This window comes from Aptenodytes patagonicus, chromosome 11 (genome assembly GCF_965638725.1).
Source record: "Aptenodytes patagonicus chromosome 11, bAptPat1.pri.cur, whole genome shotgun sequence".
Classification (NCBI taxonomy): domain Eukaryota; kingdom Metazoa; phylum Chordata; class Aves; order Sphenisciformes; family Spheniscidae; genus Aptenodytes; species Aptenodytes patagonicus.
In genome coordinates, this window is record NC_134959.1 from 24568327 (window position 1) to 24583864 (window position 15538).

Below are 15538 nucleotides of genomic sequence, written 5' to 3' on the forward strand. Positions count from 1 at the left end.
GCTCTGCCAGACAGATGCCTTGGGCACTTTTGTCAAAAGGAAGACAAAAATTCACCATTTTGTGCCAAGTGCGTCCAAAACCCTATGAAAACTACAACCCTTTGCATACAGATGCCTGTTGGCTTCCCTAAGCGCGTAGCAAGCTCCACCAGCAGATGATTTGGCCCATCTCCAGGCCACATTTTGGCTCTCTTTGCAAACAGAAGCAGCTGCGGGAAGAGCCCAAAGCCTTTCCCCTTGCGAACCCCAAGCAAAATGCTGCGCTAGCACAGCCTGAGGTTTGCAGAGCAAGACTCAGCCCAGAGCCCGCATTGGAACGCCCGGAGCACCATGCCATGTCCGCTCCGAACGCTCCCCCGGGCACAGCGTAGGAAGGATCCCGCGTGCCCCGCCACTTCCCACCATGGCTGGGGGAAAACCCGTGGTGGGTTACTGGGGAGGCTGTCGGGCCAGCCGCAAAGTGGAGAGCGCGGGTCTGACCCACGACCAGCCCTCTCCGTGTCCCAGGGGTATCCATCCTACCACGTCAGGCACACACCAGAGAAAGAGGAGGAGGAAGCGCATCCGCATACTGTAAAACCAGTTTATTTTGAGGTCTGCCCGACAACAAAACTTACATGTCCGCAGCGAAGCTAATAGGAAACATGCAAATTCAACTACAGAAAGGCAGGAAACCCACCCACGCTTGGCTCCGTGCCGTATTTACCCACCCCACAGTGCCCATGCTGCCTTTAGCCCGTTCCCTCTAGATCTCCATTAATTAAAACGCGTGACACACCACAACTTTTGGATACATTATATGAAAACAGGGCAAATACTAAAATTGTAGCCTGGTACCAGCGGGGTTTGTTATAAACACAGGGGATGGATCTCAGGTTGGTTGCTTGGTTCATGACTCATCGTTACAGCTGCCTAGATCATCCTAAAGAGATGCAATGAGACGGTGGGAGACCTTATCATGGCCTTTCAATATATCAAGGGGGCATATAAGAAAGATGGAGAAAGACTTTTTACCAAGGCCTGTAGTGACAGGACAAGGGACAATGGTTTTAAACTGAAAGAGCATAGATTTAGATTGGACATAAGGAAGAAATGTTGTACAATAAGAGTGATGAGACACTGAACAGGTTGCCCAGAGCAGTTGTGGTTGCCCCATCTTTGGAAGTGTTGAAGGTCAGGTTGGATTGGACTTTGAGCAACCTGACCTAGTGGAAGACGTCCCTGCCCAGGGCAGGGGGGTTGGACCAGATCATCTTCAAAGGTCCCTCCCAACCCAAACCATTCTGCGATTCTAAGGTCTGTACTAAAAACCTGGCGTGTAGGGGCTCTCACCCAATCCAGCCCAGCATGCCTGCATTGGCTACGCCTGCCCGCACACCTCTGGGCTGGAGACAGCTCCTGAGTTCCTTCCCTGCCGGGACACTCCTGCTGCCATGGTTAGTGCTGCATCTGAAGAGCTGTGAGCTTCAGGAGGGAGCAGCCGTAGTTGGGGGTAAGGAGAGTTTGGGGTAAGTTCTCCTATAAGGAGAGCCCAGGCAAAGGCTTTTAACCATTAACTCCTACCTATTCACCTAGAGATTAACCTCACCACCTACATTTGCTGCTGCAAACCAGAGCCCTTTCCACTTGCTGGGAGAAAACACTCAGTTAATGGAAGAAAAGCAATAAGAAGCTCATGAGAGCTTAAAGAGCTTTATAACGTTACACCTCGGAGGCAGAAGTCGACTAAAAGAAGCCCGTGGGCTTCAGCTGGAGGTCTCAGGGAATATTTGGATGAATATTTGGATGTTAGGGGGGGTTGAGAGGGCCAGGAGTGCTGGGAGGCTGTAGCCTTTCTGCCTCTGAGGTGTCCTGAGAGATGCTTTTCTACCCTCCTATAAATTATAGCTCCTGTCTCATAGACATCATCCTGCAAAACCAATAGCTCCGGTTCCCGGAGCCAAGAGGGAGCCAGGATGGGACAGCCCTGGGACTGGGGACACGCAGCCAGCATCCCTGTGCCAGCCTCGGGTCCCCGCCGCCCCGGCTGGGAAGGAGCTAGAGACCATTTGCAGATTCCCCTTTGCTTTTCCTCCCCAGCTGTGCTTTCTCCTTGGGTTGGTCTCGTTTGGTTGTGGGAAGGGGTGGCTCACCACAGTCTTCATTTTCCGTTTGTTTCAGAGGCGCTAAGCCCCTTTGCCCCCTGAAACAAAAGGAGAAGGAAAACATTAATGAGCATGCTGGCAGTTTGGTGCCGGGGCAGATCTCTTGCTCAACCCAATCGCTCCCTTCTTTGGGCAGATTAAGTGACCTTGAGATGCCTCAAGACACCAAAGCGAGCTGTAACGCAAGCCAGCCGCGCACAAAGGGTGCGACTGCCCTGCACATGCAGCAGCATCCCACTGGCTTTGCCTCTTTCCAAGGTCCATGGCAGCGCTCAGGTCTCCAGTTTGTACAAACATGCAGAGAAATGCCTTCCTGCAGGATTTCCCGCTCCGAGATCCCGCCAAGTGGCTGCTGGCTCGGCGGGAGAAACCTCCCAGCATGTCCCTGGAGGGGTGCACAGCCTCCGTGTGCCACAGTGGGTCCCCGCTCCCATTGGTGGCTCCCACGGCCCAACCAACTGCTCCTTCCTGGGGACGGTGCTTGCATGGGGCTGTGTGACATCTCCCCTGCCTGGTCCATCCGTGGAGGCAGCCGTAGCTCCCGGCCGGGCTCCCCATTTTGCTCAGCATCCCGCAACGTGGCTGGTGGGGGGAGCCAAGCCCGTCTGCCCACAGAGCCGGCACTTGTTCCCCTCCACGGGCAGGCAAGCATCAGTGTGAACCCCGCAATGTTTTCCTACAACCATGCAGACTCACATCTAACACATCTAAGCCCAGGATTTTGTTTTCCTGAGGTACCTCCCTAGACATCTCCAACCAGGCTCGGCAAACACCCTCCGGCTTGGCAGCAAACATGCCAAAGGGGGCAGGTTTGAATTCCCTTGTAATCCTTTGACCGAATCCCACCAGCTTGGCAAACATCCTCCGGCACAGCTCGAGGACAGACCTTGATATCAGCACTAACCTCAAAACCTGGGACCTGAGGATGTGGGATGCTGCACTCCGAGACTCCCATGGCCTGAGTTTTACCAAGCCTGTGCCACAACTCTGGATCTGCTCCCGTTTCTCAAGCGGCAACAGCCTCTCATGGCTTCCCTGGGGGATTTCAGGGGCTCCTGAGCCGGCACCCACGGCAGACCAGGGGATAAAAGCTGCCAGCGGCCCCTCTTCCCAATAACCTTTCTGACCTCGGCAAGCTAACCGGCATGGTGAGATGAAGCAACCACTTACTTTCTTCCATGGGACTCGAGGTTGCTGCGGCCACTCCCTGCCAGGAGGAAAAGGGAAACATGAGACATTGCCCATTTTCAGTAAACCTAAGTTTTTACCCTAAATGCCCCATTTTCAGTAAACCTAAGTTTTTACCCTAAATGCCCCATTTTCAGTAAACGTGACCTTTTTACCCTAAATACCCCATGTGATTTCTCAGGGCACGTTGGATGGCTTGGCTGTGGGCACAAACATCCCCACACACGATGGTAAAGGGCAGGAGCACATCAGTGAGCTCGCCTGGGTGCAAGGGAAGGAAAGGAGAGCGTGTAAAGCTGCTGCTGCTTCTCCTTAGAGCTGGACCGCAGCTGGGTGAGGTGCCAGGGCCTGGACACCAGCCGGTGCTGCACAGAAAGGCAAGGAAATGGTAAAGAGAGCACACGCTACGGGCTCTCTTGCTGCTTAGAAGCCAAATCCTGGTTTTCATCAGCTAAGCAGGTCGTGGGTTTTGTTTTCCTGAAGGAGCTGGGTGACAGCCCAAACCACGGCAGGTCCCGGCACTGATCTGGTGGCATCTGCGTGGCAGGGGATGCCCTCCCCGCTGGGGGCATGGTGTTCGTGTGCCCTTTGCCTATCTAGCAGACAGCGTACCTGTGCGCCCTGCTTCTCCCTGGTCACCGGCTGCGGCATCACCTTCTCCAGCCCCTGGACCAACCAGGCAAACATCCTGGTGACCAGAAACCACTGTTAGACCCAGCTGCCGGAGCCTTTGCTCCCACAGCAGCCGTCCCTCTGGCCACTGTACCCACGCAGAAGTTGCCGCCATGGTTACCTGCTGCCGTCCCCAGCCAGGGACCGAGGGGTGAGGATGGCCACCGGCTCTGGCTGCCCCTCGGCTGCTGCCGGCTCCACTGCTCCTGGGATGCTCTGGGTGGCTGAAACGCTGCTTGGCTTTGCCTGGGTTTTAGTCCCTTTTGTGCCTGCTCAGGTTTATTCAAAAGGAGAAGGGGGATAGACAATGCAGCAGTCATAAATTGTTGGGGAAGAGGAGCAAGCAAGGAAGGGTCACCTCCTACAGAGGGACAGGCTTGGGGGGCCTCCCTGGCAGCCTCTCCCCCGGGGACCCAGCCTGGGATGAGGACAGGGGTGGTTTGGGGACAGACGTGGTTTAGGGGCAGCGTCGTGATGCCAGGACCCGGCGTGCCCACCCCTCTTGACACAGTTGGTACCCCGGGGCATGGGGATGGAGGGCAGCCCCAGCGCTGGTGCCTGCCTGCACCCGAGTTCTCGAAGGCTGCGTGTCCCCTCTGAAACAGCCACCCAGGGAAGGGGGATCGCTCACCTCCCAACGCGGCTTCACACTTCTGCTCCTTTGGCTTCGGCTGCAGAGGGATGGATGGACATGGCAAAGCACTGTCTGCGGCCCCACATCACCCTGGGCGGGCACGTCCTCCACCCCAAGGGGACTCACACGCATGGCCTCACACACCCTCCACTGCGGTTTTGGCCCCATTTCATTGACAAGGACCATTAAACCCAGACCCTGGCGTTGCTGGCACCAGCGGGTCCCGAATGGAGGGTCCCCCCAGTGTGCGGCCAAGTCGGGGAGCACTGGAACAGCACCCCGAGGTCTCTCTTTTGCTCTGATGAATTCCCCTGGGGTTTTCCTCCCCAGGGTCCCAGCCGGGGCATGCAGGAGGATGAGGATGGGGAGCCCACTCCGCTGTCACCTCTGCCCAGCAGCCCCCTGGTCTCCCCCAGCCAGGCGGTGCTCACCTCTGGCTTTTTCAGAATCTCTGGCTGCGGCACCACCCTCTCGAAGCCCTGCACCAGCCAGCTGAGCACCCGCGCTCCTGCCCTGCGGGGAGAGTGCACCACGGTCGGGGAGCTCATTCTGCACCCCTCCTGCCCTCCCGCATCCCCCCACCAGCCTCTCTGGGGACCCACCACTCCTTCGTGCCAGCATCTGAGCCAGCCTCGGGCTCGCAGCCGTCCAGCTCGTCCTCCTCCGGATCGAAGGGGGTTATCTCTGCAAGGAGAGCGGTGCTGTGGGGATGGGAGAGAGCCAGGACCTGCACTGCTGGGAGCTCCCGGTCCCCCCATCAGCCAGCTCAAGGGGACAAAAGCGCCAGCATCACCAACCGGGGAGCTGGGATGTGGGAGTCCCAGAAAGGCCCCTGGGATGCTGCAAGCTGCAGGCTCCCAGCTCTCCTTACCCAGAGCATCCTCTTCCTCGTCCCTGAGGATCTGGACCTCCGTCTGAAAAGCCAAACAGACCGTCACCCACCCGGCAGCTGAGGTGGGGCTCATCCTGCCGGGCGGGGAGGGAAACCTGCCCTTTCCCCAGGGGTGGATGAAGGCAGAAGCCTGTGCTGGGCAGGTTTAGTGCTCCTAGTTAGCACTGGGAGAGTGATAGGAAGGAAAAAAGAAGAAGAAGAAAAAGGTAAAAAGAGCTAGAAGCCCAAATAAGCCAGACCATTGCCCAGATCTGTCACCTACCTGATCGGGAACGTCGATGCTTGTCTCAAAGCTCTTCCCAAGCGCCTGCAGTGTCCCCGGGGCCGGGACTGGCTGGGGAATCACCTTCTCCAACCCCTGGGAGAGCCAGGAGAGCACACTGCTCCCCACGCTGCCAGGGAAGGGGGTGGGTCAGGCTGGGATCCCCCATCCCAGGCATCCAGCCCCTGACTGAAAGCAAAATCCCAAGCAAACCATATTGCACACTGGAGGGTGCAAGAGCAATACCTCTCAAACACAGAGCCTGGGTCCTCGGGGACCGCAAATCCCACCTTCTTTTCCATTTCTTCAATGGCAGCAGGAAAAAAAAACAAAAGCAAGCTCCCATCACCGCTCCACCAGCCCCTGGCACGCCAGGCAGGAGGGGTACCAGCTGGTAAAGGAATGCTGATCCGCGGCCCGCACCAGCGTGTCCCCCCGCCACAGAGGCTTACCTTCTGTGCGTGCGCGGTCAGCAGCATCCCCAGGGCCACTGGCCTTTCCTGTCGGTGCCTTCAGGGTAAAAGGCAGAAGGTGTCAGAGTGAGGCGCAGGGGTCAGTGTCCCCCGCTCAAAGGTGGCTGCAAACCCAAGGGATTCCCCATCCTTCCTGCTGCCTCCCAGCAGCTCAGAGGGGGAATGCATCCTGGACCCCATCCCTCCCAGGGATGCTGTGGAGCATCCCTGGGTGTCGCAGTGCCGGACGCAGAGGCATCGGGCATCTCTCCACCATGCTCACGGGGTCCCCGGTACCTCCCAAGCTGGCTCTCCGCTCACCTTAGCTGGCTCCAGGTCCTGCACTGGGGCCGGGGGGGTCTTCTCCGTCAGATGGGGCACTGGGGGCTGGGGAACCACCCGCTCGATCCAGCCCAGCATCCTGCCGCCTGCAGGTAGCGAGGAGGGGTCTCCAGCCGGCAAGAGGCCAGCAGCAGTGGTGCACGTTCCCCGGGGAATACCGGGTACACCAGCTGCTCACGCTGTCCCCAGAGCAGCCCAAAAAGGTCCTTGGCGTCCTTCCGTCTCCACGTCCTGCTTGGGAAACACGGCACTACAGCACAGCCAGACCAAACCCGGCTCAACCCCTGACCCCTAACCATTACGAGGAGCAAACTATGCCCTGTATTTTAAGCTCGCAGGCTCAGTTAAACTTGATTTTCCTAAATGTAACTGCTCATTTAGGATTTTTTTGCACAACCCTCCACAGCTAGGGTTGTGCAAGGAGAAGCAGATAGATCACAGAAACTGTGATGCTCTGCTCAGGGTCCTCTACGCTCTCCCTCATTTTTCATGAGGGATGAATATCAACAGTCATTTGAGCAGAGTTTGTTTATGGACAAGTTCACACCCCAACACACGTACCAACTCGTTCTGCCCCTAGGAAACAACTCTGCTCCATCACCTTTCAGCCACAGCCCAAGGCCATGGTGGCCGCTGGGGCAAGCACTTGCCTGGGCCCCTGGGAAGGGCAGCAAAGGCAGCCAGCGCTGACTTGCTGTGGCTGCCGAGATGTTGATGGGGTAGGTAAAAATAAGATGTTGCAGAGCAGGGATTCAGCTGTTCAAGGTGTTTGCTCGGTCTTTTTGGGTCCCCCGTCCATTCTCCATGTGACTCCAGGCTGGGATGCAGCACCAGCGACCCAAGCGATGCTGCACGTTCCCATGCTTGGGTACAGGACAAGGGCTGGGGGCTCTCGCCCAGCTCAAACTGGGGATGTCTTCTGCTGTTGCCCTTCCAAAGAGCCCTGCTGTGCCCAAAATGCCCTTCCAAAGACACCCCACTCTGCTCAACGAGGGGCTCAGGAGCATCTCGGGTGGCCCCCACGCTGCTGCTCGCAGGAGACACCCAAGAAGGGCAAGAAAAAGCAGATCCCTGAGCTCCATTTAGCCCAGCCAGGAGACTGCAAGGGAGTTTTGATCCCAGGTTTACACATGACCCCAGTCCCATATAGGCAGCAGGTTATAGGCTGGAAGCCACTCAGCTTTCGGGCAGGCAGAACACCTTCAAATCTCTCAAGGTGGTTCATCGGGGGCTGTCCAAAGCCTGGCATCTTAAATCTTAATGAGCCAAGGTTCCCGGGTGAGGTAACATGCGTCCTCAGCAATTTGCTTGCCCCTGCCTTCTGCAAGCCTGGGAGCCAGGTTTGGATGTGGCCGAAGCATCACCCCACACGGCACCTGCAGCCTCTGGCACACCATGGGCAGGCTCAGCTCTCCCAGAGACCCCCATGTTCCCAAAGCAGGACACGGTGGCTGTAAAACAACCCCCAGGAGGCCTGATGACCAGAAACCAATTAAGAAATTGCCTTTTACTTCCCACTGGGTATAAGGGATTAAGGAGCTGAGAATGCCCCAGGAACAGCAAGGAAAACCTGGTGGTGCTGTGCAGCACAGTGGCATTTCCACCCTTCACAGGTCCCAAAGAAACCCAGGGCCAACGTACACCTCTGAGCCCAGAGAAAGCCCCCCGGGGCTGGAGAGAGCCTCCCGCGACAGCCAAGGTCTCTGCCTCCCTCAGCATAAGCTTGTGCAGCTGTAAAAGCCTGGAACTTTAAGCCTGTCCTTGACCTGGGAAGGAAAGCGGAGGGCTGGGGCCATTCCTCTGACACATCGAACAAGAGGGGCAGAAACTTTTGTGGATCCCCAAAAAAGTAGTTGCTGGAAGAAATAGGAATAAGCAGCCAAGATTTGGCTGCGATGGCACCGAAGAGCGGGCAGCCACGTGCATTCCCCCCATGCTGCAGGCACCGGCCGGTGCCACCACCCGTCATGCCAGCTCTGTGGGGCTTGCGCCAGCGGGTGAAGGGCCCCAGTCTCCGAGAGCAAGCAGCAGGGTGCAGATCTGCCATCCCCATTTGGAACAGGGAGCACCGTGGTCTTTCCCTCCCCTCCAGAATCAGATCAAACCCCTCCACATTACCCAGCTCTGTTGCCCTTGCAGCATCGCTCCCCCGCTATGGACATGCACCCCTGCTGCAGCTCATCCTCAAGGTCCATTTCAGAGCACCAAACCCCACCACGATGTGCGGAGGTGGCCCCACAGAAACCCCAGCCGCGTCCCTCGCCTCCATCGCTGCCACTTACCCCCACACGCTCACCACCGCCTCCCCGGGAAGCCACCCCTGGGATGTGCGGGCTCGCTTGACCACCGCAGCTCGCCACTGAGCCCCCAAACATACCCCAATCCGCTCAGGGCTCTGCAAGGATTAGCCCAGCACTGCCCACAAATGGGATTACCGACACCCAGCTGTCCCGAATGCTGCAGCTCCCAGCAGCCAGCCCGGTTTTGGTGTGGGATAGTGCAAAGAAAACCCCCAAATCAAGCAGGTTTGAGCATCCTCAAAATCCCTGGAGCCTCCAAAGCTACCCCAGGCACTCACCAACCAGGTGCGAGCCCAGCAGTGCTGTGGGGAAGGCTGTCGTCTCGCCCAGGTGCAGGTGGGTGCAGGGATGCGCAGACGAGCAGCAGTGGGGCTGCTAAAACCCTGTGAGGTGATGCAAGGGTGATGTGCCCAAGGATGCTCGACCCCTGGCTCTGCCCCGACCCTGAAGGATCTGGGGCAGGAGGCAGCAAAGCTGTGCCAGGCTGAGCTAAGCCTCCCCTTGCTGAGCCTGCCAGTTGCTGCTTGATCCGTTTACCTCCGGGCCTGCGTGACTGCCGGCCTTTCCCATTGCACCTAATCTCGGCCGCAGTCACACCCCGGAATCCTGGTATCGGCACGGCTTCGCTGCTCGATGTCCAGCCCCAGCTTCTGTCTTTGGCCAGAGTTCCCTGGAGCAGCGCTGGAGCCCCCTGGCCCGATTCTTCCTTCCCCGGCCCCACGGGTGTCCCCAGCCTGGCAAGCAACAGGTACCCATCCTGCCTGGCCCCAGCCCAGCACCTCTGAAGGTTTGGTTCACAGCTAGGGAAACTGAGGCACAGAGCAGCGGTCTCCCAAATCGCACCTCGTTCCCCACTTGCTGGGCCTGGGGAAGCTGACCGAAAGGTGTCCCTGTATTTCTGAGATACCGTTCACTCTGAAGTGGAGTGATGACTGCTTACAGCTCAGCATTGGCCACTGATTTTAATGGCAAAAACATGAACCAAAGGTGCTTGCCGCATTGTCCCAGGCCTTGTGACTACGAAAGCCATTACTCAGCCTCAGATCTCCTCACTTTGCTCCCCGTGACTCCGTCCAGCAGAGCTGTCCCTGCCCCAGCAGGAACCGGCAGCAAACCCTCCATGGTGGCCAGGAGAGGAGCGCAGGGCTCTCATCCCAGGCCAGGCAGCCCCGATCATCCCAGTTTCCCCTTCCTTGGGGTGGGCTCAGACCCCCAGCCCACGGCTGGCACAGCACCTGCTCGCAAACCTCCAGCCCCCACAACGCAATGGGATCAGGGTTGCCCTAGCACATCCCTTCACCTCCCCAGCCGCTCGCTCTACCTCCAGCCCTGGCACAGCCCCTGGCCGGTGGTGCCAAGGGGCTAGGCAAGCTGCATCCCCGAACACACCAAAGCACTGTATGCATATGCCATCGTCACACGGAGCAGATGGGCCACTGCCACTCCTCCCCTGGCCCAGCCTGCACTGGGAAGCAGGATGAGCCTGGAGATGGCCACCACCGGGACGCTGCCTCCATCACCAGGCTGCAGGGGCTGGGGAGTGCTGAGTGCCGGGGCAGGAGATGCTCCAGCACCCCAAAAAAAAAAAAAAAATCTCAGTTCAATCTGTCGGCAACTTCAGCTGCCCCAAATGCACGCCTCCACGCAGGGGGGCAAACCCTCTGCTCCCTGTTGCGGGATGGATGCTGACCCCTGTGCCAGGGCTGGGGGTGGCAGGGGAGCCTCGGCTCTGAAAGCAGGGCAAGGGGGCTGCTGCATAATGCCTTGAAAACCCTGGATCACCAGGAAAAATCACCCCTGTGAAGGGAGCAAGCTGTGGTGGGCCCAACAGCAAGATACTGGGGAGCAGCAGTGGCTCCTGGAGAGGCGCAGCATTAAATCGACTTGTTGCCCTTGCAGCAGGATCAGCAGCACAGGCCCGAATCCTGCACCCCTTGGGGCACAGCCTGGCCCAGGTCCCACCTCGCAGGAGGCTGCCCAGGTCCCACCCGAGAAGACGGTGCTGCCTGAAAGACCAAAACAATGCAGGGACAGTTTCAAGAGGACTTTTGCAGGCTCAAGCTTGTGAAATCCTGCAGTGAGGGGTCCAAAAAAAAAAAGCAGCATCTGCTGATGGCTAAACCTGCATCTCCTCCAAGGACATTCTGGAGACACTTCGTCTTCAAGCCAGACCTGTCTACAAAGGTCTTCGACATATTTCTGCAAGTGAATGCCCAGGAGGAACCCCCGGGAGGAAGAGGAAGGTTCTACTCCTCACCTGGGTGACGCTGCCAGCACTCCTGGCGTGTGTGCTGGAGAACTACTTTCCATCCACTTCTGCTGTCCTTTCATTTGCATCCTTAGCTTTTACGTTCGTGGGGTAAGGCAAGAGGGATCGGCGACAATGCCTGCATGGAAAACAGCTGCCAAGTAGGTAAGGTCTTCTGGAAAAGCAACCAGACCTTAAGGGGCTCTTAATAAGGTGCCGAGAGGATGCTGCTCCCACCAACCGCTCCTGGTCCTCCCCCAGCCTGGGGCTCTGGCACGTGCAAAAATTACACAGCTTTGCTGTGATTTAGGGAAATCAAAGACGAGAAAGTAAAGCCCATATAAAGCACCGGTGGTGCCGATGCAGTTTGCTTGCCTGCCCTGAGGATACGGAGTATTTCCTCAAACCACAAAGTTCAAACACGGGCACAGCTTAGGACTATCGGCTGCAGTTTAACTTTTCATCTTCCCACGGAAATCATCCAGCCAGGAATAAGAAATTAGGGCAGCTGTGAAAGGTATCACCCTTCTGCCACCAGGCACAATCCTGCTCGGTGGCACTAACGCTCTCCCGGGGCTCAGCACGGCTGCCATGGAGGGGCTGGTGACCTGGTATCAGCGTCAGCAAAGGGGAAGGGGGTCCTGCCCCTTCGCCAAAACATGGACATCCTCCCTCCTCCTCCTCCCAAGCACCTCTGCTGTAATGTAAGGAGCTCTGAATGGAGCAGCCAGCCGGGAAGGGATGTAGAGACATCTCCCAGCCGTGGGATCCTGGGCGAGTGCTGTCCCCACTCTTGCCTCTGTTTCCCATCCCATCCCCTTCCCAAACCTTCAGCCAGAAGCATTTTCTCAGTGATCCGGAGACAAACACACACCTCACCTGGCCTGGGTGTGGGATGGAACAAGTCAGGCCATCTGCAGGTAGCGGGCTCCTCTCTTGCTATCACAGGATGGGGGGGATGCAAAAAAAACCTCTGGGAAAGCTGAAACAGTCGTGCGTGGGGCTGGGGTCCTCGGAGCACAACATGCATCAGCTTCTGCCTCCTAAACAGGCACTCCTTTCTGACAGGCAGAGAATCCTGCCTGCTTCTGCCCTGAAGCCCTGGCAGCAAGCTGTGCTCGGGGAGGGAGCAGTCCGCCTCTAGCAAGGGGCAAAACCACATTGCAGACTCTGCTTGCATTTGCTTTTGGCCCCTGGCAGCCTGCCCATACCCTCTGTCTCGACTTTTGGCTACCAGGCGGAAGAACCACCATTTCTCCATCAAAAAAGTTCAGGGGAAAGAAAGAAAACATGAAAAAAAATACCAAGCGGAGCCAGACAGAGCACAAAGACAGACAGGGAAGGCAGTGCCCGGCACACGGCCTCCGCTCCACAAATCTTACACATCCACAGGAAGGTATAAATAACTATAAATTTATTAGTAAAGCAAAACCATTTGACACTCACACAGAAGAGCGGGATGTGTTAATACAATATATATACACACATACATGGAGTATCATCTTAGAAACACACGGAGAGCAGTGTTAAAGGCACTGCAAGCCACACAAACCTCATCATCCTTGGCCGCAACTTCCCACAGCCCTGGGAACTCTGCCGGAGGCACGAGCGCAGGTTAGGAGGAGCCCGAGAACCTCACCGGCCATGAAATCCCTCGGATCCACGGCTCGGAGGCATTCGGAGACAAGCCCATGGTCCAGCTCCCACCTGCAGTCCTGTTCTCCCTGCCGAGCATCCTGGGCACGCTGCGAGAGCAGCACCTTCATGTCCAGAAAGCGGTGGAGGCGGCTGCCAGAAGACGCTGCAGAGGCAGCCTGGCAGCTGGGGAGAAGCCGTGCTCGCCAGGGCCCAGGGGAGAGCTGCCATCCCCAAACCTTGCCGGCCTGCCGTTATTGCATCTCAGCATTACGCCTGCGTGTGCAGGAACCTTCCTGCAGGTGAACTTGCCACCCACCGGAGGAAGAGTCAAACTCTGAAGAACAGTAAGTTTTTTTGCTTATTATTAATAGCCAGGCTCTGGCTGCAGCCTGGACTTGATGGTAAACTCCCAAGGGAAGTGTAGAAAGTGCTCTCCTCCCTCCTAATGGTGCAAGGCCAGGCTTGAGTGCCCAGAGATGGTCCCAAACCACTATCAGAGGACACTTTCCCCCTCGCCCCCCACTCCAGCGCGTGGGCTCCAAGACCAGACCGTGCACATCTTCCCAACCAGATTGCAGGGATGGCATCTGCTCCCCGGAGAGCTGGCAGGGCCGCGGTCCCAGGGGTGTCCATGCCACAACTAACTCGGCTCAGCCACCTGCCTGATGCACACAGCCGCTCTGCAGGCATTCCCAGGGGAACTGAGTGGTCCGACCCCAACCCAGCGCCATGACTTCTCCCCAGGAACGTCTGACAGCCCTTCACTGACTTAACCCCCAGCCTTGGAGATGTGGCAAAGGGACCCATCACGGAAATGGCCACTCTCACCCCAGTGCCCATTTCCTACAGCTCTGCTCTGGCTCCTGGTCCTGGCTCGGACTCACTTGCCAGAGCCAGCTGTACCACGGACGTGACCCAGCTGAGCCAAGCTGCCAGGCCACAGGCATCGCCCGTGCCCAGCGAGATGGACGACCTCACGGGGGAAGGACCAGAAGCACCCACTGAATTCCAGCAAGATTTGCGTCCCAAACACCTGACCTCATCATCAGTGGTTTGGTATCACCTGGATCCAGCCTGGGAGGGGAATTTGGGGCAGGAGGGGGAGGATAGGGGGAAGAGACCTCGCAATCAAAATGGAAAAAGGGATGAAAACCAAACCGCTGCTTACAAATAAAGAATTGAACACAGGGCAAAGAAGCCTAGAAGGTCTTACAAAAGTATAAGCAAAATAGCTGTGGAGGGGAAGGGGCTGAGACACAGCTAAAGGCATCCTGTAGGTAGGGTAAGGGGAAGTGAAGATCGGAAAAAAGCCCAGGTAACAGACTACCTTCTTCCTGGACACAGAAAGCCAGAGGAACAGCAGCCCTAGAGAGCAGGATATATCTCCTGGACAACATCCACGCTGCCTTCGGCCAGCCTAACCCTCCTCACCGCGTCCCCAGCGGCATCCTATGCTCAAGCTGCCTGCCGAAGAGAACAACCCCTCGGGAGGGACCATCCCCTACTCCAGCCCTACAGAGCATCCTCAGGCAGCCTGGCAACCAGGTCTTGAAGACACGCGCGAGCACTTGTCATGAGGCTGATGCAACACCAGCTCCAGCACGGCGACACTCTTGGGTGCTGTGGGGTGATGAGTGTGTGAGGCCAAGCGGAGGCAGCATGAAGAAGCCTGAAAGTCTCTTGAAATAAATGTCAGAAGTGAAGTGCAACACAGGTACAGAGTAGAAACGCGTTTTACTCCCAAGAGGCTTTGGCTGCAACTGCTCTTTGGTTTGAAAAGGAAACGCCAGCAGTTAGCAGAGAGCCCTTCGCAGTGTGATGGCCAGGGGACATCGGCCCCCCAGGCCAGCCGCTGCCTCCCCACCCAGCACCACGCTCCTGACATTCACATGCCTCCTGCTATTTCCATCACTTCTCACCTCACAGTACAAAACACGACCCAAAGGCACAGCAACAGAGATTGACCTGCTCCCCCAGCCCACCTTTACGCAACACAGCTGCTTCCAACTAGACAGTCTCCTATAAAAATATACCTGAGGCCCTCAGTGGCCGCTCAGCTGCCCACTCCGCACAGGTCCTCCGCCTGCCAGCACCGAGGTCTGGCAGCAGAAGCCACCACGGGCTTCTACGGGATTTGGGCTGTTGCAAGGCAGCAAACAAGATGAAGAGACTGAGTCACCACAGGCCCACAGCCAGTCCTACTTAATGATGCTCTAATGCCGCACCAAGATGTTTTCGAACCTGGAGGCACCTACTCACAGGCACTGGCTGATGACCTGGACCTGGGCTTGTCCCCGCCAAGCTCCCCACAGCACCCCCTCTCCCCCAGGCACGGGACCCCGAGCGCACAGCCCTGATGATGCTCTCCCTGCCGAGGGCGCTGCTTAGCTGTTTCCAGGCCCTAAGCGGAGCCAGAGCTCCTCGCTGGGACACCGAGGGCTTCCGCAGCTGCTCAGCACAAGGGAAACGCTCCCCAACAGTCCCTGTGCCCAGCTGGTACCAAGGGGACAGGATCCAGCAGCTCCGTGGCCAGCGCATGGTGCGAAGCTCTGTCCAGGGCCCACCGCCATCCTCCTCTGCCCAAGCACACAAGGCTGTCCAGACACCCGGGCCCCTGGGGAGGGAAGAGAGCAGGGCACAGCCATTCAGGGGCCACGGTAACAATTTCTTCAAACCCCTCCTCTAGCCAGCAGCTGCCCCAGAAAGAAATACAGCCACAAAAGCCCCCGGAGGCTCCAGCAGCCTCCGTTTCATACCCTCCTCTTA

At 57.6% G+C, this 15538-nt stretch overlaps 1 protein-coding gene across 1 annotated transcript in view; it reads right to left on the reverse strand.

Annotated features, from left to right (window-relative positions):
• Positions 1-6664, reverse strand: part of CNGB1 (cyclic nucleotide gated channel subunit beta 1) — a 31064-nt gene extending 24400 nt beyond the window's left edge. The window contains exons 1-11 of the mRNA XM_076349225.1: positions 6566-6664; positions 6253-6302; positions 6039-6110; positions 5793-5922; positions 5510-5552; positions 5241-5322; positions 5070-5151; positions 4636-4675; positions 4126-4276; positions 3945-4020; positions 3315-3351 (exon numbers count right to left, since the gene is read on the reverse strand). Of these exons, the coding sequence (XP_076205340.1) occupies positions 3315-3351; positions 3945-4020; positions 4126-4276; positions 4636-4675; positions 5070-5151; positions 5241-5322; positions 5510-5552; positions 5793-5922; positions 6039-6110; positions 6253-6302; positions 6566-6664 (862 nt within the window). The remainder of the gene's footprint in view (positions 1-3314; positions 3352-3944; positions 4021-4125; positions 4277-4635; positions 4676-5069; positions 5152-5240; positions 5323-5509; positions 5553-5792; positions 5923-6038; positions 6111-6252; positions 6303-6565) is intronic.
• Positions 6665-15538: the final 8874 nt, after the last annotated feature.